Raw genomic sequence first — 24,720 nt, forward strand, 5'->3', positions numbered from 1 at the left:
CAAGCATTTAAACATTTTGTACTCTTATTTTTTTCTAAATTTCTCATGTAACACATGTGACCACCTGTATAAGTACCTGTCATTTTACCACCACCACTTCTATATAATCTACCACCTACATTTATGTGTGTGGATTATAGAAAGGTCAGTTCTCCCCACTCCAAGTAATGCTGCCTGCTTGACAGGTTTCAGTATGTGATGTGACATTTATGCCTAGCAGGGGCTGACCTATTGAAAGATGGTAACATGCACACCTCTGACATGACCCTAACCAATCACTGCAGCTCTGATGATACAGAGCCAGAGTGTGTGACAGAGGGTTTGGGACTAAGAGAGAGAAAATCGTTATAATTCTAGCCAGGGTTTGCCGTTAGCAAAATGGTAATGACAAATGAGTGAAGCAACCAATTGCAAGCTGTGAGGGGTGTGCTGATGTGGAAGGGGGGTTTTGCTAAGAAGAGTTTGAAAGTCCCTGTGAAAGTGAAAATCTTATTCTAAGAGGGCACATTCTTTTTAGAACCCAGCCGTCTTTCCTGTCAGTCAGGAGCAGGGATTTCTTGTTGACTAAGTCCGCTTAGACCACATGTTAGAAGTTGTGTTTTTTTCAGTTCGGAGGGACATCTTGATGGCTTATGTTTACAAAGCTTCCTAGGTGTTTTTGTGGGTAAGAAGGGAGAACCAGAAAAAGAAGAAAGCGTACCAACTAATTAGAAAAGCCAGGAAGTCAGGGACTGTTTTTGCTGGGTTTTGGCTTTTCAGAGTTTGCTGGAGTTTACAATGTCTATACTATTGTCAGACATGTGACATGTGTTTCACAGTTTGTGCAACTTTCATGTAGCTTCACAGATTTTTTTGTGGGTAAGAAGGGTAAACTAGAAAGGGAGAGAAGGAGAAGACAGCTTACCAACTACAATAGTCGGCAAGTCAGGGCCTTTTTTTAAGGGCTCTGGCTCTCAGAATTTGCTAGAGTTTACAGATGTCTATTGCCTTGTGACATGTGTTTCCCAGTTTTTTGCAACTTTCATTTAGGAGAAGGTAGACTAGTGTAACCCCTGGTCAAAACAGGAAACGCCAGAAGTAGCAGGCCGTCCCAGGAATGCCCCAATCTGGCTGCCGTGTCTCCAGAGGCGGCTCATGTTGAGTGAGAACATGGCAGCCTTGGCGTTGACGTTGCTCTGTTTGTCGTATCGAGCGCAGAAACAGTCAGAAAAACTGCGGTAAACAGGATTAGATCTCGCAAACATACTGTTATCACATTGTATACACTTAACATCATGCTGCAGCTGAAGTTATATGCTGGATAGGAACCATGTTGCAGACACTGACTTGTTCCAGTGTTCCTTTGCAAATCAGGTCATGTTTTGGTTTTGTTGATGTCTGACTTGTAACCCAGATGATGAGTTCTGGACGGATGCACTTGTTTTGGTTGGAAGCAAAGACACAACACAGTTGGTAGTATTGTACAGTTAACCTTCTCCCTGCTGCATAACCCCATAACTAGTACATATTTGGTGCCAAATGGCTGCCTTAGCAGGCTGAAGGTTAGAGAATGGACAGCCCCATCAAATATCTTGTTTCTCAAACCAACAGATAAAGAATGTATACGTAAGAGCTTCTCAATGCTGTAATAATATGGCTGTTAGATATATACCATAAGAATACTGTGGCGTCCGTGTGGCGCAGTGGTAGATCACTCGGCTGTCAAACAATGGGTCCCCGGGTCGTGTCCCGGTGTTCTCAGAGACATGTCCGGACTTGCGCCCCGACGTTATGCCCTTGGGAAAGGCACTTAACACGACTTTCCTCACTTCACTCAGGTGTAAATGAGTACCTAGCTCATTTAGGGTTAGGAACGTCCCTCGGATAGGACGTTAAATGGAGGTCCCGTGTTTGGGGAGAGCCACACCCCGCGCACGTTAAAGAACCCACCACACCTTTCGAAAAAGAGTAGGGGCATGCCCCGGTGTGCGATGGTCCAAACCTTACAGTCCGTAGGATGACATCTTGAAAAGGTGATAGTTCACCTGTTATGTCAATCCCTCCACAAATGTGGTAAATCGAAATAAATAAATAAGTAAATAAATAAAGGAACACTCTGTCAGTTCTTCATTAGGACCCCAGAAGGAAAGATGACAATTGTCGATCCAACAAAGCAAACAAACAAGCAAGTTAAGGGCATAGGTTTGTGCACTGTTGAGTTGTTGTAAGTTTTGTGTCATTGACAAACCTATGATGACATGTTTTTCCCTCCCCCTAGGAGTGTCCCACCCCGCTCTCCCCTGTGTGTGTCTTCCAGCATAATGTTTTATTTTCTCTGAACAGTGGGGATACCTACGATCAAATGGTGCGGGGTGGAAGGCGACTACAATGTCATGGTCATGGAGCTCCTGGGGCCGAGCCTTGAGGACCTTTTCAACTTCTGCTCGCGAAAGTTCAGCCTGAAGACTGTTCTTCTCTTAGCAGACCAATTGGTAAGGCTGCATGGCTAATTGTGACACTATTTTTTTTCCTTTTTCCCTTTTTGCACACCAGTCGGGATTCCTACTATCAAATGGTGTGGGGCGGAGGGGGACTACAATGTTATGGTGATGGAGCTACTGGGGCCTAGCTTGGAAGACCTTTTCAACTTCTGCTCGCGCAAGTTCAGCCTCAAGACTGTCCTTCTCCTGGCAGACCAACTGGTAAGCATGCATCTCTGGTCTCCACCGCTGGTCCGCGGTCTGACGGACGCCGTCGGCCGGCCGGTTTTTGATTCGGTTCTCTGTCGCCCTCCTACTCTGCGTCTCCCAAGCTACGTCGCCATGTACGCCACTTCACTCGCATTGTTTTTGTTTACCTGTTGTTGTTTTTTTCCACTCCTAACAACAACACAAACTCGTCAGCTTGACACAGAACAGATGCTTTTCGTGTTCTAGCATGAAAGTTCATCTGTGTTGGCGAATAACATACCAACACAAGAAAGCAGACTCATGGAATTTTCCGCCATTTTTATGGCCTTCCTCATCACAAGTGGGTGTAGACCAGTATTCACCTTTGACCCTTAACTGGAGTCACATGATCATAGTGGGTCGGTCCCCACGAGGAAGGCCTTAGGGATGGCAGAAAGTTATACGAGTCTGCTTTGTTTGTGTTGGTAGCAAGGTCAGCTTTTTGTGTTATTTGCATGATACTTATTATCGGGGTGGGAGGGATACATGAGACAGAAAGGTAAAAACATTTCGTCGGCACTAAATTGGGATCAGATGTGCATGTATTGGAAATATTGCCCATGGTTAAAGAATCAGAAGTTGAATCTAGAAGATGACATAGCAAATTCAAAGGGGTAGTTTGAAGACATTTTTATTACTCTTATGCTCAAGGAGTTAACTAATTATACATGATGCAGCAAATTCTATGCAGCACCTGTTTTTGTAAATTTTACACTTTTGGCGCATACAATCTATATAACCTCTTTGTTGCTGCAAATATCTGAACAACGTATTGTTCTACTTAAGTCAAGAGGAAGTTGTGCTTGTGAAAAAAATTAAATGTCCAACCACTATGAATAATCTCAGTTTGTGAATGAAGCAAAGTTTTACAGATATCTTGGTAATTACACAATATCTTTATGTCTTCTTTTTTTCCCCGTGTTCGCCTGTACAGATAAGTAGGATAGAATACATCCACTCCAAAAACTTCATCCATCGAGACGTGAAGCCAGACAACTTCCTCATGGGGCTGGGGAAGAAGGGGAACCTGGTCTACATCATCGACTTCGGACTAGCCAAGAAATACCGGGACGCCAGAACCCACCAACACATACCCTACAGAGAGAACAAAAACCTGACCGGCACAGCCAGATACGCCTCCATCAACACCCATTTAGGAATAGGTCAGTAGGAGTGATGAAGGGAGAAAGAGAGAGAGAGAGAGAGGGAGGGGGAAGGAAAGAGAGTGTGTGTGTGTGTGTGAGTGAGTGAGTGAGTGAGTGAGTGAGTGAGTGAGTGAGTGATTCAATGATAATGCCTTGAAGTTGGCTTATAAAATACCCGTAATGTGGGAAAGTTTTGATGAGACATAGAAATGATTACATTTTGGGCCCCCTAGCAACTTTCTAAGGTACTGTGGGAGAACTTCCGGTTTCGATACTGTAATTCTTGTTTCTTTCGCTGTAACTTTATGTTCACGGTTTTCACTGTCACCTCTATACCGTGAAAAAAACTGTTGTTATTATGATTTCTTCACACATCCGTTCTGTCAATCACTGGCCGCCACCGTGAAAATAGAGTTCAATGAAAATGTCCATTTTCCTCACACATTGAACATAAAGTGATTTACAGTATCTCCTTCATTTGTTGTTGTTCTTTTCCTGCAGAACAAAGCAGAAGAGACGACATGGAGTCGCTGGGGTATGTCCTGATGTACTTCAACCTGGGCAGCCTGCCCTGGCAGGGCCTGAAGGCCGCCACCAAGCGCCAGAAGTACGAGAGGATAAGCGAAAAGAAAATGTCCACACCCATAGAGGTCCTGTGCAAGGGATATCCGTGTAAGTTTTCGTACGGTGGTTGCGCTCCCGTCTTTGTAGAAAGTGTAACGACAGGGCTCGAAATTCATTTTGTCTTATCAAGAAATTTAGCTGCACCAAATGCCAGTAATACGAGAGGATAAGCAAAAAAAGAATGTCCACACCCATAGAGGTCCTGCGCAAGGGATATCCGTGTAAGTCTTCGTACGGTAGTCACGCTCCTGTCTGTGTAGAAAGTGTTAGGGTAGGGTTCGACATTTAGGTACACCTAACCAAGAAATTTAGCTGCACTAAGTGCCAGAAATAGGAGAGGATAAGTGAAAAGAAGATGGCCCATAGAGGTCCTGTCCAAGGGATATCCGTGTAAGTTTTCTTTAGATGGTGCAATGTGTAGAAAATGTTAGGTCAGGACTCGAAATTCATTTTGAGGAATAGGTGCACTGGTGGATCTTACCAAAAAATCGAGCTACACATTGGAATTTAGGATAAGCAAAAAGAAAATGTGCACACGCATAGAGGTCTTGTTCAAGGGATGTCCATGTGAGTCTTGTATGGTGGTAGAACGTGTGTACAAAGTGTTGGGTGCAAGGGTAAAATTTCCCTGCTCCACTGTTGCTTCTGGAATAGCTACAGTAGAAGACCAAAGTATTAGTAGTCACTATTTAGCTAGTTTTTGTGATGAAATTCATCCCAATAGCTGTGGATCACCAGTGTGTCATAAGGCCACAGAACTTGATATCGTGGATGATTTTCTTCTTGGACAGCAGTGATATTAAATTAGAAGCAATTGGCCCCAAGTTGAAGGCAAGAAGCTCACCAAAATGAGCGCATGTTATAAAAAAACTGCTGTTGCTACGATTTTTGGAACAGTTAAAGGGTGTTCAGATGATGTCGTCCATGAAGTCAAGTTTGTATGGTTTTAGCCTCACATTTTCCCACCAAAATAATAGTTGTGGTTGTTTTAAAGATGTGGTTATTTCTTAACCCACCCTTGATGTGTTACTTCCTTCAAGGTTAAACTCATTGAAGTTTACACACTTTTAAAGTAGTCGTTCAATTTGTGTCACTTTGCACTAAAGGGTAGTACAACATTTTTTTGTGTGTGCATAAAACCTGTAATGGTTAAACTTATTAGTTATTGACCTTCGCACACGTGTAAAATAATCGTTCAGTTTGTATTCCTTTACACTAAAGGTAGTACATCATTTTTTTTTTACATACATAAAACCTGCTCCTGCGACCGAGAGGGTCGAGGTTTTTTACAGTTTGTGTTTTTGCGTCTCTTTCTCTTGCAGCGGAATTTGCGACCTACATAAATTACTGTCGGTCCCTCCGGTTTGACGCTAAACCGGAATACTCTTATTTAAGGCAGTTGTTCCGAAACCTGTTCCATAGACAGGGGTTCACATATGACTACGTGTTTGACTGGAATTTGTATCACCTTGTAAGTATTACTACTGTTTATATATATATATACGTTTCAGGGGCCTGCCTGGCTAGATTTGGGGTTCTGTGTGGTTTTTCGGGCCAGATCATTCAAAAGCTTGAAATGAGTTTTATGATTGAAGGGCGGAGTTTGCACTTCTACCTTTAATGGATGAATTCAGACAGACAAATACTGCTTGTATCACAGGAAGATGTGTTCAAATGTGTGAATGGAAAAGCCAAGTATGTTTCAAGTGTTTTTTCCAACATTCAAAACATACTTTGCTCTTACATTCACACATGCTTGGAATGCTTATCTAGCATGTTTGAATACATTTGAATATTGACAAAAATTGTCCCCTAGATGCAAGAGGTTTTGTCGATCAGAATTCCTCTATTACAAGGGTTATTCTCATTTGATTGTTTTGATTCTTCAAAGTTTATTTGACCAGATAAGACCGCTTCGAACCCCAGGTCCAGCCGGCAGTCCTTATACCGTCTCTTAGATCCGTTTTGTGAACCTCTCATCTCTTTGTCTCTTTTCAGCGGAGTTTGCCACCTACCTAAATTACTGCCGATCAATCCGCTTTGACGACAAACCCGACTACTCGTATTTAAGGCAGTTGTTCCGAAATCTGTTTCATAGGCAGGGGTTCACTTATGACTACGTGTTTGACTGGAATATGCTAAAATTTGTAAGTACAAACGAGGTTTGGCCCTCCAGATTATTGTTACTACTACTACTACTACTACTACCTTTTTTTGCATGAGGGGGAGGGAGGGTTTCTGGGTGTTTGTTTCCTGCAGTTTACTTTCTGTCTGCTAGGAGGACAAAGGGGATCCTTGCATGCTTTGTGTGGCACTATTTTGACCCTGTGATATTGTTGACATTTTGATTGAAGTGAAAATGAATTGAAGTGCTGTTGTATGTTACTTACACCTTTCCCTACATGGATGCTTTTGCCTGTAGAAAGTTTTTGTTTTGTATTTGATGAGGCTTATAACACTGTTGGGCTTACAGAATGAGTAGAAGAAAAACTAACTAACAAACAAATTTAACAGTTGAATTTGAAAAGTAAAGCCTCCATTTTCTTAACTCAAATAACAAAATTGCAAAAATGGTACGGTTTGTTTCCTTGATTAGTTGATTAGGCCCTAACCAATGTCTCATCATACGTACAAATTTTGAATTCAAAACATTGTGACAACATTATCATTGACACTGCACATATGAATATGAAATTGTTCTCAGTATAGAATTAAGAACAAAAAGTGATTTCTTGGCTGTACATCAACTATTGTTAATATTTGCCCTCCTGATTTGCTTCACAATTAGTAGTCATGAGGGTTTTTGTTTCTGTCGCTGTTCAGTAGTTAATAAAAAAACACTTAGTATGAAATTCAGAACACAAATTATTTCATTTTGACAAGATTGTGAAATGATATGTTAAAACTGCATGAGGCTTATACCTTAACTTTACCTTTATGATTGATATACAAGGCAGCAGCAATTCAATCCGAATCAGAGATAGATTGGTGTGGTCTAAGTGGTAATCATGATGGTAAACTGGGTAACAAAGTTCTTTGACGGTCACTGAAAGATTGGCTGATCAGTGATCATGTCCTGGTTTTGTACAAGGAACTCTGTTATCTAATGATTTATCAACCTGATGAAACTATTGGACATAGTTTTCCTATGTACACAAACTCTACAAATGTTTCAACAGTCTATCTGCTGTCTTCCCCTGTGTGAAATTAGAGGTTTAACTCTGAGGAAGACATTAGATGATCGGTAAAATGTTTGTAGAGAAAAATAAGGTTGTGTTTATAAGAAAACTGTGTTCGATTGACTTCCAACCTGATGAAACTATTTACAGAGGCTGACGAAACCACTCGCGCGTGATTGTTACTCAAGCAACAGGACAAATTTGGAAACGGTCAGATGTTTCAGACAGCATCCACTGTCTTTCGTAAGTGACTGGACAAAGGACTGGAGTTGGCAGCTTTTAAACCAAACCTCTAAATCAATATGTCTTCACGTCGTTAACATATCAATTCAGAGTCTTGGTTTGATAGCTGGCAACGCCAGTCCTCGGTCCAGTCACTGACAAAAGACAGTGGATGTTGTCTTAAAAGCCTGACCATTTCAAAATTGGATCTAGTTGCTTGAGTAACTGTTACCTTGCATATCTCATTACCTCGACTTCTAACCTTCATCGACATCCGTATAATTGCGAACTCTCCTCGATACTTGAGTATTCTGCAATCAGTGACATATGTTAACGGTAACAGACACGTACCTCCAAATTTTCGATGTCCACTGTACGTCTTGTTCACGGAGTGACCTAGTCACGCAAGAACGCGAGGCTAGGACGAGACTTGAATTGAGGGGAGACCAGAAGATCTACGCAGGTCTCATCCTAGTCTCTTGTTCTCGCTAGTCTAGGTCAGTCCGTGAACAAGACGTACAGTGGACGTCGAAAATTTGGAGGTATGTGTCTGTTACCTGTAAAGTATGTCACTGATTGAAGAATATTCTAGTAACTTTGATTATACGTTACAAAATCAAAATACCGGATACTACTACTATTTGATTATACGTGACTGATGAATCTCTTCAACGAACTCTCCCCGATGTTTTCTGCCAGGGTGGCAGCAGTAGAAGTTCAGACGACACGGACCGGGACAGGAGAGAGGACCGCCACCATCACCATAACAACCCTCGCACCTCCACACCGCGCGCCCTCACGGGCACGGCCGCCGCCGGGAGGTTACGCACCGGTGACGCCACCAGCCCGCAGGCCGCCACGCCCTCCCCCGCTGCTCGTAAGTTGTTGTGGCGACTAACACGCCGCAGGAACTAACCCGTGATCCTTCTAAACCAGGGTTTTCCCCTGCTGTAGAAAGACGGATTATACAGCCAAAACTGCATAAGGACCACCCGGCCATTGAAATATTGACAGAATAATGGTTCTTGGGAAAACCCTGGATTTAAACCTTCTTTCCAACACAACGGAATCCGAAAAAATACCCAATTTTCAGCCAAATCTGCCTTGTGTTGGAAGGAAGGTGTAGTCTGCATCTAAGTGACCAACAGAGAAGCTAACCGATTGTTTGTGTGTGAAATAGCCTAACTCTGATCATAGTGAATTGGGAAAGACACTGGAAGTAAGACATAGTAGCAGCACTTGAGTTAGATTTTTAGAATTCCTAGAGTCTTTCCAAATTCAATGTGACCATCGTTACCTGCTGCATCCAACTAGGTGATTGAACTAACCAATGACTTGTGTGCTATGCTTCCTTTGTAGAAACTTGATTCTTCAAGCTCTTGGAGTGCGAAATTCTTAAAAACATCTTCCTTATCAAGTTTTATGCTATTAATTGTTGACCTGTTAATTAGAGGTTACTAAGTGTGAAATTAGTGGCTGGGGACAGATTAGTTAGAGTTTTTTCTAGGTTCCTAGAACATTTTTTTAAACTCTTACCCAGGGTTGGACAAGTCCATTGCCCCAGGCAAGTGAAAGTGCCAATCAGGCCAGCGGTTTTCCTCCTATACTGGCCCGACCGATCAGAATTTCCGGGGCCTACTGTCTTCTGTCCAATCTGTGTTGCCATCTTTCTTTACTCTCGCAAGGCTTTTTCTAACTGAAAAATCAGTCCTTTCAATTGCAAGTAAAAATGTATGTATGATTGTCATTCAAATTATTCAAAAAGTTGGTCCGAGACAGTTTAAAATGACCATGTACATACCCTATAGGGCCAGTGATTTTTTGTCCAACCCTATCTAACCACAGCTTAGACTATTTTTACAAGATCCTAACCCCAGCGCAGGCTGCAGCAAGGTTCTACCGCGTGGTGTGTCTACAACAACCTAACCCCCCCTATGCCATACTCAGCCCCGGTACAGTAAGCCTTCTCACCTCTTACCTTTCAGCGACCTCCCCGCGGCCTTTGTCCCGGGCGGAGCGAGAGCGGCGAGTGAGCATGCGGTTGCACCGCGGGACGGCGCCCAATGTCTCAACCTCTGACCTGACCGCGACAGGGCGCACTGATCCTGCCCGTATGTCCGCCTCTCACATACACTCTGGGAACCTGGTGGGCACGGGGCTGAACTCTGGGCTAGGTACGCAGAAATCTGCCGGTGTGCAGCAAAGGCTCCTTACGCTCGCAAAATTCCTGCCACTTTCTCTCAAATTATTCTAACTTGAAACTTGTCTAAACTGAAACAAACCTTGATGATGATGATTCAAATCAGAGGTAGAATCAGATTCTGTATAATTTTTAGGCTAGGTTCGAGAATACTGGCTTATGCTCACAAAATTCCTGCCACTTTCTCTCAAATTATTACTCTCAAACATTGGTTCACAACTCTTGACTTTTTTATGATGATGCTGATACAAATCAGACAATTTTTGGGCTAGGTACGCAGAAATCCGCCTGCTGGTGTGCAGCAAAGGCTTACGCTTGCAAAATTCCTGCCATTTCTCTCAAATACATGTACACTCACTCAAATTCCCTAGTCACTGATGAAAGATCGCAGATGCTGTCTAATACGTCTGTTTCAAAATTTTATCTAGTTGCTTGAGTAGCTATTTTTGGCATATCTTATTACCTGGATGTCTAACCTTCATCAACGTTTCTCTCAAATTGTTCAATCTTAAGAAACTTGTCTAAAGTGAAACAAACCGTGATGCTGATTATGTTTCAAATCAGAGTTAGAATCTTTACAATTCTTGCAAGTCTTGTCAATTTTTTTGTATGACTGTATGACCTGTTCTTCCAAACAGTATGCAAAAAGATGCCTCTCCCTTGAGTTTCTATGGAGACTTTATACAGAGACTAAATTTGACAAAGACACTATCGATACCATCACTGGGAATATTTAAAGTCAAATGGCACTCTACCCCCTCATCAAGGTTATAAAAAGGAAAATGAGCAAAAAAAGCTTCTACAAGCTCCTCGTATGATTGTACATTTTACCTCTTTGATCAGCAACTAACCCATTGATTGTAAATTTTAAATCTAACAAAATTGCCAACTTAAGATGACTGTGTTTTCTTCAAGCCTCTCCAAACTCTGCTGAAGACAGCTTATTTCAGAAGGACCTCTTGGCCTGTCTTCCATGGCTTGCCCTGTCTTCTAAAGGGCATCATTTTGGTGACATTTTTCCTGTTACCAAATTCATTTCTATCCTTCACAAACTGTGCCCAGGTTTCAGCCTATGAGACCCATAATGCATCTGTCCTCAGCCACTTGGATAGTTTTCAATGGGGGAGGGAGGCATTGGGGGTCACTGTTGAAGGTCATTTGTTCCTTTTCTGGGATGTTGTTGTGTCAGTTCTCTTACTACGAGGTCTGTATTATCTGCTCTATCTTCCCTGTAATAGTGCAGTTAGTAAATTTGTGAAATTACCAAAATTAGTATCAAACTTTTGAAGAAAATTGGCCAAAAGATTATTAAAGGTCGTTGGAAACCCATCACACTTATCAATAATGAGACAAGGGTTATCCGTTGCTTTGCTTTTGCAAAAACCTGCCAGTTCCAAACTCCACTTGCTAGCCTTCGTCAGTTAAACCTTTGGCTAGTCTTGACTGCAAACAAATGAAATGAAAATAAGGAAAACGGAAGAAAGAGCGGTGCTTCGTACAGACGTTGTGGTTCTATCTGTATATACCTCACATACCTCATTCCACCCCAACCAACCGTCTGATGTGTCCTTGAGGTTTCTCCTACTCCGCATGAGCACGGACCCACTCACACAGTTTGCATCACTAGGAGATTTAGCGAACGAAGGAACGACCGTTTCAGGGCTGTCTCCAGCGTCCGTTCGTCTGTCCCGGGACGGAAATTACATTGACCAGTGGGGTTGTGTGGCGTAACGGCAGGGTTTTCGGCCCAGAACCCAGCGGTCCCGGGTTCGAATCCCCTGACGCCACCAGTCTTGTGCCCTTGGGAAAAGGCATTTAACACGACTTTCCTCACTCCACCCAAGTGTAAAAACCTGTGTATTATGTGTGTGGGACACGACACCAGCAATAGCTGCCTGTGTCCCACATGTATTGCACTGTTGCAATTATCAAAAAATAAAGGAAAAGAAAATTTGCTTGCCAAAAATATGAACTTCATGACATGAAATTGATGAAAATGTGTTTTTGGAAGCTCACAACGACTGATTTACCAACAAAAATTAACAACACAGGCTCCCCAACAATGAATTTGGAAAAAAATTAGAGCTCAAGACAGCCTTGGACCATTGACATAACTGCAACCTGAAGAAGGAAGAGAAAAAAGAAGTGTTGTTTGTTTGTGAATGAGAATTGCAAGCTCTGTAGTGGTCCCTGCGCATCCCAAACGTGGTGTGTAGTGTTGTGCGTTCGAGCGCCGTGCGTGGTGTGAAGATGCCGTCTGTGTGTCTCCACCTCTCTATAGGTCCGAAACAGAAACGGGCGAAGGCTGAACGGAGAAAGTCTTCCCACATCACGCCCGAAGCTTCTTACGGAAGTACGTAAAAATGTACCGCATGGGATCGTCCTCTACATGCAGCTTGCCCAATGACACCACGGCGCCCCCCTCCCACGTAATCCATTCATTATCCACCAGAGGGGGCGTGCACAAAACATTAATACATACATACCAGTAACCCCCCAAAAAAATTCTTGCACCCTCCTAGAGAGGAATGTTGATTGGTGCGTTTCATTCCTTGTGATGTCAGCATGACCAAAACTGCATGTGCATCGTTGATTAACGATTCACTCCCGCCCTACTCCTCCGCTGTCCACTTTTCCATTCTCACGTCCACGTTTTACTTCCCTGCTGTTGCTTCTTCTTTGGCCGTTTTTAACGTGGAAATTCTTCTGTTCCGTCTTTCCCCGTCCTATCTGGCTGGTTCGTCTGCTTTTCCCTTCCGATTGTTTTTGTGGAATTCAGGCGTGTTTTGCGGCATTGCGTCACTAATTTTCTATTCATCGTTTTTTCACGTAGGTTTGCGGAGAGGGAGTGCGTCGGGACGGGAGAAGGATGGAGACACAACCGGGCGGTCGACATCGTCAAGGCACATTAAGAAGTAGTCCTTGATTCCTGGAGGACTTTGCAAGGAGAATGAACCTGGAGAAAAAATGAGTGTGTTGCTAGGAATGGTGCGAAGAATGGAGAGAAATGTGAGATTATGATGAAGAAGGAAAAAAATCAAGCAAGGGGAAAACCGAGAGCTAGCTAGGTCAGAAAAAACAGAAGAAGTTTGCAGAAAACTCTGAACCTCCTACGGAAAAAAATGTGTGTGTAGAAATGGAAGTAACAACCGCCCTGTGAAAACAACACAAAAATGGCACATCAAAACGACACAAAAATGGCACGCCAGATTGTCTTAGGGTTTGGCTTTCTCTGTAACTTGTGTAAGACTAGGAATTGTCCAGTGCTGTAGGAGCTGTACCTACTTTGTTAGTTTCACAAGTCTGTGTACCAAAGGCAGTTGTCTCAAACCCTGGCGAAAGCAAAGATTTTGCTGTATGAAATTGTAAACGTTTATTGGTATGTAGTAGTATGTGAAAGGTGAACTAGATTTTGTCTCTTTCAAAACCAACTAAAAGTCTCTTAAGGACTGTGGTAATGCTTACAAATCAAACGCTGTTGCACTGCACAGGGAAATATTTGTTCTGTTGTGGTGACAATGAAAAGAAATTTATCGTTGACATGAGGTCAAAGGTTGGTGACCTGAGGTCAAAGGTCAGAAGGCTTGTGATTTGCCAACCTTGACCTTTGAAAACCTAGCCTAATTTGGATTTGATACAAAACAGCAATTGTGGCATCATCGCTTTTGACCCGATTGCAAAGGCAGAAAAAAAGGCTACTCTGAAACAAGAAAGTCAATTCTTGCCTGTTAACAATATCCAGAACCCAAACTGGGCCTGACATTGTGTGTTATGATTGATGGCCCATAGTACAATCCCTGTTGCGGTGGTACATTAGTATGCATTCTGGAGGGATTCCAATGTAGCTTCAGCTGTGTCTCCCGTTTTAAACCCTCTAGTTTGCCGTGAAGTTGGAGACACCTGCCTTTGGGGAAGGGAAGACAGAACGAGGTTGTTTCTGCAGTGGTTTGTTTCCCGTCGTCGGGAAGGGAAGTTTTCTCTGCATCAAGATGATGTTAGACGCCGTAGCTAGCTCCACCTCATGATTTGGCTTGGGAAAAGTTGACAGGGGGAAAATTGCTTTTGCCATTTTCTGTTTTTTTGTTTTTTAAACATGAAGGCCATTTTGCTTTTTGGACACTAGTGTAGGCTAGTTTGGAGAGTCCTGGATGTCCTGAGATCATTTGAGGCTCTAGTGGACAGATGTTTTGTATGGAGACAAGATTAATATTGTTTGTGACATAGGTAATAAGATAGGACTTTTCAGAAAAAAACGATGTGTTGACTTGTGATCCACCAGTGGAGTTTTATTATTTCTCAGAATATGAAGGTTAGAACGTGGACGTCGCAGGCGTGATTTCACCAAGGTTCCCTTTTTTTGTGTACAAAGACAAAGAAACAATTGAACTCAAGCTGCATCGTCTTACTTGCAATGTTGTATGTACATGAAGAACCTGACTCAGGATTGACATATGATAAGCCTCCTGCCAGCCTGTCGTCACCCTTTCACCCTTGACCTTCCTCTACTATAGAGGTTGCAAGAAATGTTGACCTCCCTGATCATTTTCGTAAGATTAAAGAAGCAAAATGCGAGTAGAGATTGATTGATTTTCCTTCTGCAAATTGTGCCCAAGGTTATGTGGGGGTTAAAGGTTGATTGTTGACACGAGGTCAAAGGTTGGTGGGTGACATGAGGGCAAAGGTCAGAAGGGGTGACGACCTAGCCTGTGAGGAGGCTTATTGGCAGAATCAGTTGTAAGAGAGCATCTCATACTGTGGCCATGTGAAGCTTCTCTTGAACACAAGGGCAACTGGGGACTGGTAGCCCCCCTCCCCTCCCAATACTTCCGTTACAGGAGGTGATGTTAACATATATATGTATAACTAAATCCTCTAGCTCTTGAAATGATTGTGACATGTTAAGAATGCATCCATGGTTGTAACTTGAGATATACATGTACAAGTTACTACAACTTGTCCGCGTCAGCATGCCATTTCCAAATTCTGTTTTCTGGGGTGACTAAGTGTTCGTGGTAGTGAAAACTGAAGAAGGGAGAACAACATGATATCATCTATCTGTGTCCAGACTAGTGTATAGGCCCACACAAATGATGAAGATTATAAATCCAGATATCTTTGATGATTCAAAGTGGAAGTGACCTTTACCACAACCATGGCATAAAGAGAAAGGCAGACTCCAAGCTTTGCAAAACTGAGCAGTACACAAGAGAGTTGTGTTATAAGTACCCAAACATTGGCTTTGTGACAACATCACCCTGAAAGCACAGTAGATTTAAACATGTGTGCCATACCAGTGGTAGAATGGATGGGATCCGCACAACAGACTGACAAGAGAACAAAACCCAGTTTTTAATGTGCATTCAAATGCAGCAAGTTACTATTATCTCTATAGAAATATACGGGTGGGGACTACCAAGGCGTCCAGTTGCTCTTGCCTTCAACAAGCTCCCCCTTCCTCTGTAAATACTTCCCCGTGACTTGCTTTCGTATTGATTCTTTGTACGTGGTAGAATTGTAAAGTACTGATAATACTGTACATTATACGTTGCTGCATGCTATACCCTCGACTATGTTGCTTTTTGTGTGTTTGGGGAGAAACCTGTGGGAGCTAAAGTAAAGGGTCGTGGAAAACAGTTGTAACTAGCTCGGCCTTTTACAGTACAGTTGCGTTTTACAGTGTACAGGACTATCTCAATTGAGACAAGAAGAATCCGAATGCTGAAGACTACTTGATGCCAACATTAAAATAAACCATGTTAAACAACAGTCTCGCTTTATTCAAGTTGATTCAGATGTATCATTAACTCTCTCGTCCTGCCAGGTTCCTTTTAAAAGCACTATTAAAAAGACGGAATTTGAAAAGAGATCTGCTAATGCAGCATCGGTAAGGCCACACCAATTTAATTTCTTGGTTAACTGTTTTTGATTTTAGCACAAAAAAATGATGAAAACAAAAGGCTGGAGTGAAAACTTGCACCTGACCCTGTTCACTCCCTGAAACTGTGTGCACCAAAGTACAAACTTTCCACTGAGATTCAGTTTTCATGTTGTTTTTCCAATGTGCATTTTTTTTAAATTTTTTTATTCTGTTAATCAAGAAAATGAATTGGTGTGGCCTTAGCCAGACTTTCCTTCTGGTTAGTTCCCATACTCCCCCCTTCATCTATCATTATGATACTCAGACTAACTTCAGATATCCAGGTGTTCAAGACATAATTGAGATGGTTTCAATAGCACTCGGGCAGTCTTAGGCTGGGTTTACACACACGCTTTTTAATAGACTTAGGACTGTGTAAAGGGAACTCGAGACTACTCTAATATAATCTTCAAGCAGATCTCCATGGTGCACCGAAAATCGTATATGCTAGCCAGAGAAGCTCCAGTCCGCCCCATAGGGATCTGCAAGCAGATCTCCATGGTGCGCCGAAAACCATATATGCTGGCCAGAGAAGCTCCAGTCCCCCCTGAAGGAGCTTCTCTGGCTGACTGGAGCTTCTCTAGCTAGCATATACCATTTTCGGCACACCGTGGAGATCTGCTTGGAGATTGATAGTGTTTCCTAGCAGGAAAACTCCACTTGAACAGCCCAAAGCTCCTCACACACAGCCCCGAGTTGACTCCAAAAACTTGTGTGTAAATGGGGCCATATGGTACTCAGCAGAATTAGGACAGTTGAACTCCAAACTGTGGCATGCTATCAGCTTGTCTTGGTAGAAAAGAATTCTAAACATTTTAAAAAAAAGTCACGTATATCCCTATGCAAATTGCACAGCTTTCTGTTTAATAATGGTTTATTGGTCAGAAATTACCCCTGCAATGGCAGCCAGTGCTGAATTGCTGCAGGGTTTACAATCATATAATACAGAACAGATACATATTTGCTCCACACTTGCACTTTGTCGAACTGTCGCAAGGGTCTGGGCGGGTGCCAGCAGGTGACCTCAATACGACCATCCCCAACCGAAGTCAGGTACCCATTCACACCTGAGTGGAGTGGACCTTTGTTTATTCATGAGAAGCTCAAATCAGTACGCAGGCCGCTTTTCCTCAAGGTCATGAGGGTCAGGTGAACAGATACACAGTCATCGTGAATGAGTATTTGTGGTATCGATAGGTATGAAAATATGACTGCTGGCTGTGTAGTTCCTATTTATTCGGCCCTGCCGGAAGTCTGGTGGAGACCAGTAAAATCCCCGTCACATCTGCCCCCGTAGAAGTCCTGAGTTGCCAGTAGAAGGTCTGGGATGAGGCTGTCCAGCACAGCCAGGCCGGAGGGGGTCACCTTCAGAACACTGAAGAACACAACAGGATGGAAAGATACGCCAAAAATAATTACTCAAGCAACTGGATAAGATTTTGAAACAGACGTTTCAGATAGCATCCGCTATCTTTCGTCAGTGACTAAAGAAGGATCTGGTAGAACTAGGTTTGATACCAAAACTCTGAATAGATATGTTAATGAAGGGAAGACAATTTCAGATGGTTCAATAGGATAGTAAGTTAAGACAAGGTTGCATGCTAATGAATCAATTAGCTCCTCTTGTTTTAGGAGCTAAATGTTTGTCTTGAGGTGGGGGGGGGGGGGGGGGTGCGTTATCCTCAGTGCCTGAAAGTTGAAGGATGGAAAGAGTTTGGTACATGATGATTTTATCCTTGATATTGTGACATACAAATACATATTCACACGAAAACACAGGCCTCATTCTGCTTAATCCTAAACATCATGTGAACCAAAGGGATGGCATTAAGTCAAAAGGCTGTTGGGATAAGGTCTATGCTTAGGACTGGGGCCAGTAAAACACCAGTCCACTAATTAGCTGCTCCTTGGGAATGGTTAACAGGCAAAACATGTAGCTAGTAAAACTTAAGTACAGTACAAGAAATTTCGTCATCATTTCATGAGTACATGCATCTGGAATATACATTGTATATTACCTACCTAGCTCCTGTTGGAACAAAGGGCACTCATAGCATCTCTCCAGACTCATTGATTCATCACAAATTACATACAAATAACAGAATTATTTCAATAAACGTGCATACCTGCGTGAGAACTCCAGCAAACCTGCATTTATGAAGCCTTGCACTGCCTCGGACGTCCCAAAGATGTCATGAAGCGATGTTCCTCCTGAGAACTGCTGCCATCTCTGCAGAAACACAGACTACATGTACTAAATAAACTCTGGACAGGATTCAGTACATACACACATGGGACCCAGGATCGAATCCCGGGTTGTGCCCAGAGACATGTCCAAACTTGCGCCCCGACGTTGTGCCCTTGGGAAAGGCACTTAACACGACTTTCCTCACTTCACTCAGGTGTAAATGAGTACCTAGCTCATCTAGGGTTAGGGACGTCCCTCGGATAGGACGTTAAATGGAGGTCCCGTGTTTGGGGAGAGCCAACTCCGCGCACGTAAAAGAACCCACCGCACCTTTCGAAAAAGAGTAGGGGCATCCCCCGGTGTGCATTCGGCCGAAGTATGGCAATTTTTAGAAATCAAAGTTGATCCAAATATTGGCCTTTTACCAGGTTAGTCGATACTGACTTCGTCCATGTCCAAGAGATGGTACCATCTCATGGGGGATTTTTAGTTTTAAGTGTTCGACGGACGTCGCCAGAGATTTTCATTGGAAAATACGGTCAACGCTCTGGCGATTTTGAAATTTGGCGAGCTTCGGGCGATCTACAAAGTTAGCCAACGCTAGCATGAATTGTGACGCCGGCTTAATCACACAGATTAGATGTTAAGACATGAACTGAACTTACTAGTCTAAACTTCACCCATCACTTACCTCATCAGTCAAACCCTCTGTGGTTCTTAGGCCCAACATCAGGATTTCTTCCAAACTGCAGTGGAACATGAAAACATAGAAAGGAGCAGATGACCTCTTATGATTCAGGACCTCTAGAAATGAAGACCAGCTGATTAGATACTGTGCAAGCTCCCAACTGCTCTGACTAGTAAAGCACTGAAACTGGAATAATGCTTTCATCTCCAAGCAGATGTAAGGATATTGATTTGGCTCATTCTCTGTTTTACGCCTGTTTTTGCAACATTGGTTTTCTTTTCTAGTCTTGTATTTCTAACTGTTTGCCTTTGGACCTACATGTAGAAGTAGAATAGAAGGAGTAGAACCTGGAAAAGAGTACCATTACTGTAAATCACAAAATAAGCCAGATCCTTACATCTTCTTGAAGAGCACAATGCTTCAGATGTTATCACCTCCAGGAAAAATGGATGTATATTTTTTACTCCGTGTTCGTGTGAGCGTGCATGTCTGGTAGCCTGGTTTCAACCAAGCTCCGTGTCCGCTCGCCGCCTGTAACGGCTATCCACCCACAGGGGAGAGAAACCCCCGCACAGCTGGAGTTTGCGTTATACAGACTACATGTCTGGCAGCATATGCAATTTAAGAACCTCTGGATGGATTGCAATGACATATGATATGTGGATACATGTTGCGAACTGAATGGCCAAGGTGGATATGGGGTCTTCTGGTGGCCAACCTTGTTTTTGGTGACGTCTCAGGGGCGAGCCTAATGGTATAGTATTGTGTGCAGTTTGCAAGAATTCTAGAAATTGCATAGGAATTTGTCCACAGGCATTTGTAGGCTCAAGCCTAATGGTATAGTATTGTGTGCAGTTTGTAATAATTCTAGAAATTGCATAGGAATTTGTCCACAGGCATTTGTAATCTCTGTTATGTTTGGATGTTAGCTCCCCCCCCCATGACCTCAAGTCATGGAATGGTGGAATGTGGGTCATCCAAGCCCCTTCTGGTATTCCATTGGTATGTAGGTCATCAACACCAATTTACAGTGCCATAGACATATTACATTAACACATCAGCCACAACAACAACCGTCGCCATGGCAATGTCTTTTTTCCATTGCCAATCTTGTTTTCTTTTTTTTCATCTGCTTCTCTACTCAACCTACATGTCCAGTTGTGAGAGAGCTGTCCTCTTTACTGTAGCGTGACCCATCCACTGTTGTGGCTCCAGAGTTTGTATCCTCGCCTCTCGGACAGTCTGGCCTACACCTCTGGATGCAAACCTACCGTGGGCACCTGGAAACACAGAAAGTTTCTGTACTGGGTATCTGTGCTCCACAAAGGTTATATTATAGACATTGCCAAGAGTATCTGAATATATGTGTAGCCAGTATAATTGCCCTTTAGCGTAACACACTCCCTTTACCTGGCCCTACTCCTATGTACTGTTTCCCTCTCCAGTATGACAGGTTATGGCTGCTCTCTGCACCCTACAAGTACAAAAAAAAAACAATGAGGAAGATTTTCCATTTCTAAAAGGGACGAAATATAGTAATACAGAGAAAAAAATGTATTTTATTTTCACATACAAGGAGACAACATGAATACAGTCTAGTTCCTCATTCTTTCCTCAGTAGTATTTCACAATGAGTTTGTTTCTTTTAATTAAATTCAACGTCTTACACATAGAGCTCACATTTCTGGCAAAGTTGGAGACCTCATACTGGCGAAAACCTGCGTCGTGCAGCGTCTCTCTGGCACAGGCATACAGCTCTGCCATGGTGTCTTGGTCTGGTACAGTCTTGGTGCAACAATAGACATATTGTGGATTTTACAAACATTTGAACAAGTACATTCTTCCACTACACACCAAAATCCCAGGTCTGTTCCTAGATCCTTTGTCTGTGTAATACAAACTCCGCGCTCGTTGACATTGGGCAGGCCACAATAAGTGTGATTGAATCAGGCTACTAAATCTCACCTGTTGGATATCATTTTTGCTGTATAACACAACAGTGCTGCCTAATCCGAATTCACGGTCCCAAGTTGCCAATACAATTATTTTTTGGGATTCAGAAAATTATAATATTTCCTACATGACCAAAACATTTTCCTCCACTGTTGATCCCCCCTTTAAGGAACTGAACCTCACCTGTTGTTTCTTCTCCACCTGTCTGAACAGTGCCGTCCCCCTCTCTAATGTGAGCTGGTACAGGGAGACATGGTCATCACACACAGACAGGGCCTACAGGGAACAACAGCAGGTTTCGCTTACAGCTTGATAAGCTGATAGCATGGCTGTCTCCAGGTTCACATTTTTTTCTGTCCCACTCATTTTTTGTGAGCCAGAGTTGTTAATTTTCGTTATCAAATCTGTCATTCTATGCTGATAAAAATACATTTTCATCAATTTCATGTCAGGAGGTTCAGATTTTTGGGACGGATGAGACAAAACTTCTGTCCGTCCCAAGAAGCAAATTTGCATCCTAGGGCGGAGAGATGGGTCCTGGAGACAGCCCTGGTTGATACTCAATGAACACGGTTGACATTTACAACACCAAGTGCTGATGTCTAAACTATGTCTAAAAATAGATTCATCACAACAGTCTGACTTTTAAAAAGATATCTCAATGCAGTTTCAGCATAATATAGGCTATTAATGCTATTGTTGCAGTATTAGCAACACAAAGGACAAATACGATATTCCATATGTGCAGGTTCAGTGTATCAGAGAGGAAGAGAGAGAAAGGGGGGGAGAGCAGGAGTGGGAGAGCAAGAGAGGAAGAGCTTGGTTGGAAGAGCAGGAGGGAGAAAGAGCGAGGGAGAGAGAGAGAGAGAGAGAGAGAGAGAGAGAGAGAGAGAGAGAGAGAGAGAGAGAGACAAAGGGGGGGGGGGAAGAGCAGGGTTGGGAGAGAGAGTAATCATATAACAAAAGCCCCACCTGTTTCAGTTCCCCCTGCCATGACTCCACAGTCTGTCTGGGTCTGCCAAAGATCAGGTCTACAGACACCCTTCCTGGGAACAGGGTCCTTCCCTCCTGCAGGGCTCTGTTAACACACAAGAACTACAATTCAACAGACTGGGAGATTTACAAGTTAGCCGTATACATACACAGTAACACATGACATTCAAACAGGGAAGAGTTACAGTATACAATTAAAAGAAATGTGGCATATAGAAGCACCAAGTGCCAAGAATACTACAATGGCATTGCTATAAAAACCTTGCCATAACAGTTAGCTGTACATACCTTAAGGAGTCTTCCACGCTGTGGTCCCTTCCAAGTAACTGAAGGTCTGAAGGATTGAAAGCCTGTTGATGAAAGTACAATGTAAAAATGCATATGTAAGATATATTATGCATGAAAGAGTCATGTAGCATGGGTCAGCAAGGCAATGGATCATATAAATTTCTATCACATTTTCCAATATTGGATGTTTCTTTGCCAAACTAGTAGCTTATGATTTGATAACTTACCTGGATACCAAGTGAAAGTCTGTTGATTCCAGCTGCCTTGAATTCCCTGAGGAACAATACAAAAAATGTTAAACAGAAACAGCCTTTAATTTCTCCCTAATAATACATACAGTATGACATGGACAAAGTGTCACAGCTATTGTAGTTCACTTCCTTCTGACCTTTAGCACACTGAAGTAGCCGTTTGGCACCCAATTCCCTATTGGTTACAACTTACAGAGTTAGGCAGCAGGGAGAAGATTAAAGATCTAGTCCACTTTAGGCTTTTCTGAAATATTTTTTGTTCAGGCAAAGGTCTCATACCTGAGTTTTTCTGTTTCTGTAGAACTGGGGTTGGCCTCCAGCGTTACTTCTGCGTCAGCTGGAAGCAGTGCATGTTGGGATATCACCTCCAAGACTGACGCCAGCGTTTGAGGTAAAGCAAGGCTGGGAGTTCCTACGACAATAACAACAACAATAATGTCAACAACCAAAAAAAAGGAGAAAAAAATAAAAATGGCTGTGTAGCATGATGACTGGAGCTGTGAAATATTTGGTTGTCTTTTAAAAGTATATAGAGCTCCCTCTTGTCCCTCTACCTGAAGTAATCAGATTATTTTGTACCGGTACCTGGGGTTTCAACTTATGAGATTATAAGAACAAGTGCCTCTACATTTGCTTTTAAACCAGATCCTGGATCTCCATCTAGAACCGTAGAAGCGACCCATGAAACAAATTGTGCTCAGCCTTGTCAGTACAAGATATGGCTAATTACAGCATTTTCTGACATCCAACTGTCCATGACATTCCTGTACTTTCTAACCTTCATCTGGCCAATGTATCCTTCTGGCACCAACTTTCTTCTGTAAACATTTATGCAATACAATACCCAGATTATGTTTCCAATATCTTATGTTGACCTCTGACTTCACTTTTAAGTTTCACTATATTTGATTTTAAATACTAGTCGTAGTAATTTTCTGTTTACCAATTGTATAAGCTTTTGTTATTCATTTATTATGTAAGTGGACTTCGAGCACTTCTGCAGTACTTCTTGGGGTAAGCCAAGGGGTGGACTAGTGGCTCGGGTTGGCATGGAACTGCACTGGTACAGAAGCAATACGTTTGAAGGAGAAATGTTTGGATGTCCTTCTTTCCTAGTCGTGTCAATCTACTATTAAGGACTTGCAAGCCAACCACTTTAAAATGCCAGTTTATTGGCTTCTATGTACTTAGTACAGGAAGAATAGAGTCTCTTATGTGACACTAATGGAGATTTCAATAAAGCAAACAAACAAACAAAACTTCAGGGTCAGGCAGGAAGGCTAAACCCTGTTCAGCCTCTTACCTCCTCCAAAGAACACGGAGTTGACCTGTTTGACCCCACTCTGCTGTAGAAGTGTTCCTGTTTCCTGCACCAAACACCTCCGCATCCTGGCATGGTCAACACTCGCACTGGGGGAACAAATGAGTTTCTTTTATATAATATCTCCAGGATTTTGATTAAAGAGGGAGAGGAGGGAAAGAGGGATGGATGGATGGAGGAAGAGGAATGGAGAGAGAGGGAGCTAAATGGAGTAAGAGGGAATTAGAGAGGTATGAGTATTTTCTATACTTGCACTGGGAAAATGAGCTTTTTTTATATCATTTTTTGTGACTTGTGGTGCATGTAAATGTCACATCTATATCAAAGTGACAATCACTGAAAGCCAAAGCTATTGACAGGATGTTCCTGTCAATTCGACTTTTTTTTCATCACCGACAGGATGTCCATGCCATGGCTGAATGCTCATTGATAAATACCAGGCTTCAAAACGTACCTGATATACTTGTTGAAGTTGCAGTAGGTGCATCTCTTTTTACAGTAAGGCCACTGCAGAAAAAAAAGACACATTATGGAAGGTTAATGTAATATTGTTGACTTTTACTTATGTGATAAACCGCAACTACCTCAAAACATAATTCAAATGCTAGACTAGAAAAGGGAGATAGTAGAGAGATTTTGTCGTCTGCTAAGTCATAAAAATGTTGTCGTCACTTTACTACATCTGACATTCGTGCCAACATAAAGTCTGAACAGAATATAATCTGAACCCACAGCTTCATAACGTTACCTCTCTTAATTTCCCTGTCTAAAAGTTGAACTGACAACTGAACACAAGAAAACCCCACTCACGTGAACGTAAACAACAGCGTCGTCTGCAGTTCTAGAATACTGAGCTGGTCCGGGCGAAGATTGGCCTCTTTCCGAAATTACACTGCCAAATCTTCTACGTAAGCATGCATTTCTGACACTACATAGTCTTATAGATAATAGCAATACATTTTCCTTCAACACGAACATGTTAGAAGCGTTAAAAGGGACAAGAAATCATGTAAACACAGGAATCGTCATATTTTCCTACAGGA

General features: G+C 42.5%; 3 protein-coding genes across 9 annotated transcripts in view; 1 reads left to right on the forward strand and 2 right to left on the reverse strand.

Annotated features, from left to right (window-relative positions):
* The window catches only part of LOC136439639 (casein kinase I-like), a 33,997-nt gene extending 18,153 nt beyond the window's left edge, over window positions 1–15,844 (forward strand). For 2 of the 7 annotated variants that reach the window (XM_066435111.1, XM_066435117.1), the window contains exons 4-11: window positions 2,533–2,681; window positions 3,643–3,871; window positions 4,355–4,525; window positions 6,476–6,624; window positions 8,578–8,755; window positions 9,864–9,989; window positions 12,360–12,431; window positions 12,912–15,844. In XM_066435111.1, coding sequence (XP_066291208.1) covers window positions 2,533–2,681; window positions 3,643–3,871; window positions 4,355–4,525; window positions 6,476–6,624; window positions 8,578–8,755; window positions 9,864–9,989; window positions 12,360–12,431; window positions 12,912–12,997 — 1,160 coding nt within the window. In that variant the 3' untranslated portion in view covers window positions 12,998–15,844. Of the gene's footprint in view, window positions 1–2,322; window positions 2,472–2,532; window positions 2,682–3,642; window positions 3,872–4,354; window positions 4,526–5,799; window positions 5,949–6,475; window positions 6,625–8,577; window positions 8,756–9,863; window positions 10,053–12,359; window positions 12,432–12,911 lie in introns of all 7 variants that reach the window. The other 5 variants (XM_066435114.1, XM_066435113.1, XM_066435116.1 and 2 more) reach the window with 5 other exon arrangements.
* The window catches only part of LOC136440108 (transmembrane channel-like protein 7), a 382,010-nt gene that overhangs the window by 171,095 nt on the left and 186,195 nt on the right, over window positions 1–24,720 (reverse strand). The window lies entirely within an intron of this gene.
* LOC136439641 (radical S-adenosyl methionine domain-containing protein 1, mitochondrial-like) lies at window positions 15,835–24,665 on the reverse strand. Its single transcript, XM_066435119.1, has 14 exons — window positions 24,488–24,665; window positions 24,132–24,184; window positions 23,660–23,766; window positions 22,636–22,768; window positions 22,333–22,378; window positions 22,106–22,167; window positions 21,797–21,902; window positions 21,008–21,100; window positions 20,552–20,656; window positions 20,282–20,345; window positions 20,022–20,151; window positions 18,875–18,929; window positions 18,122–18,225; window positions 15,835–17,370 (listed from the first exon to the last, which is right to left on the reverse strand). The coding sequence occupies exons 1-14, from the start codon at window positions 24,653–24,655 to the stop codon at window positions 17,229–17,231; spliced, it is 1,368 nt and encodes a 455-aa protein (XP_066291216.1). The 5' UTR covers window positions 24,656–24,665; the 3' UTR covers window positions 15,835–17,228.

This window comes from Branchiostoma lanceolatum, chromosome 8 (assembly GCF_035083965.1).
Source record: "Branchiostoma lanceolatum isolate klBraLanc5 chromosome 8, klBraLanc5.hap2, whole genome shotgun sequence".
NCBI classification, from domain to species: domain Eukaryota; kingdom Metazoa; phylum Chordata; class Leptocardii; order Amphioxiformes; family Branchiostomatidae; genus Branchiostoma; species Branchiostoma lanceolatum.

Excerpts from the sequence above, each read along its gene's own strand:
- LOC136439641 (XM_066435119.1), bottom strand. The coding sequence starts at position 24,655 with ATGTTCGTGTTGAAGGAAAATGTATTGCTATTATCTATAAGACTATGT. Across the intron at positions 20,657-21,007 it reads AGGTGGAGAAGAAACAACAG|ACTGTACCAGACCAAGACAC; the intron begins GTGAGGTTCAGT and ends TGTTGCACCAAG. Across the intron at positions 18,226-18,874 it reads CAGAGGGTTTGACTGATGAG|AGATGGCAGCAGTTCTCAGG; the intron begins GTAAGTGATGGG and ends GTGTTTCTGCAG.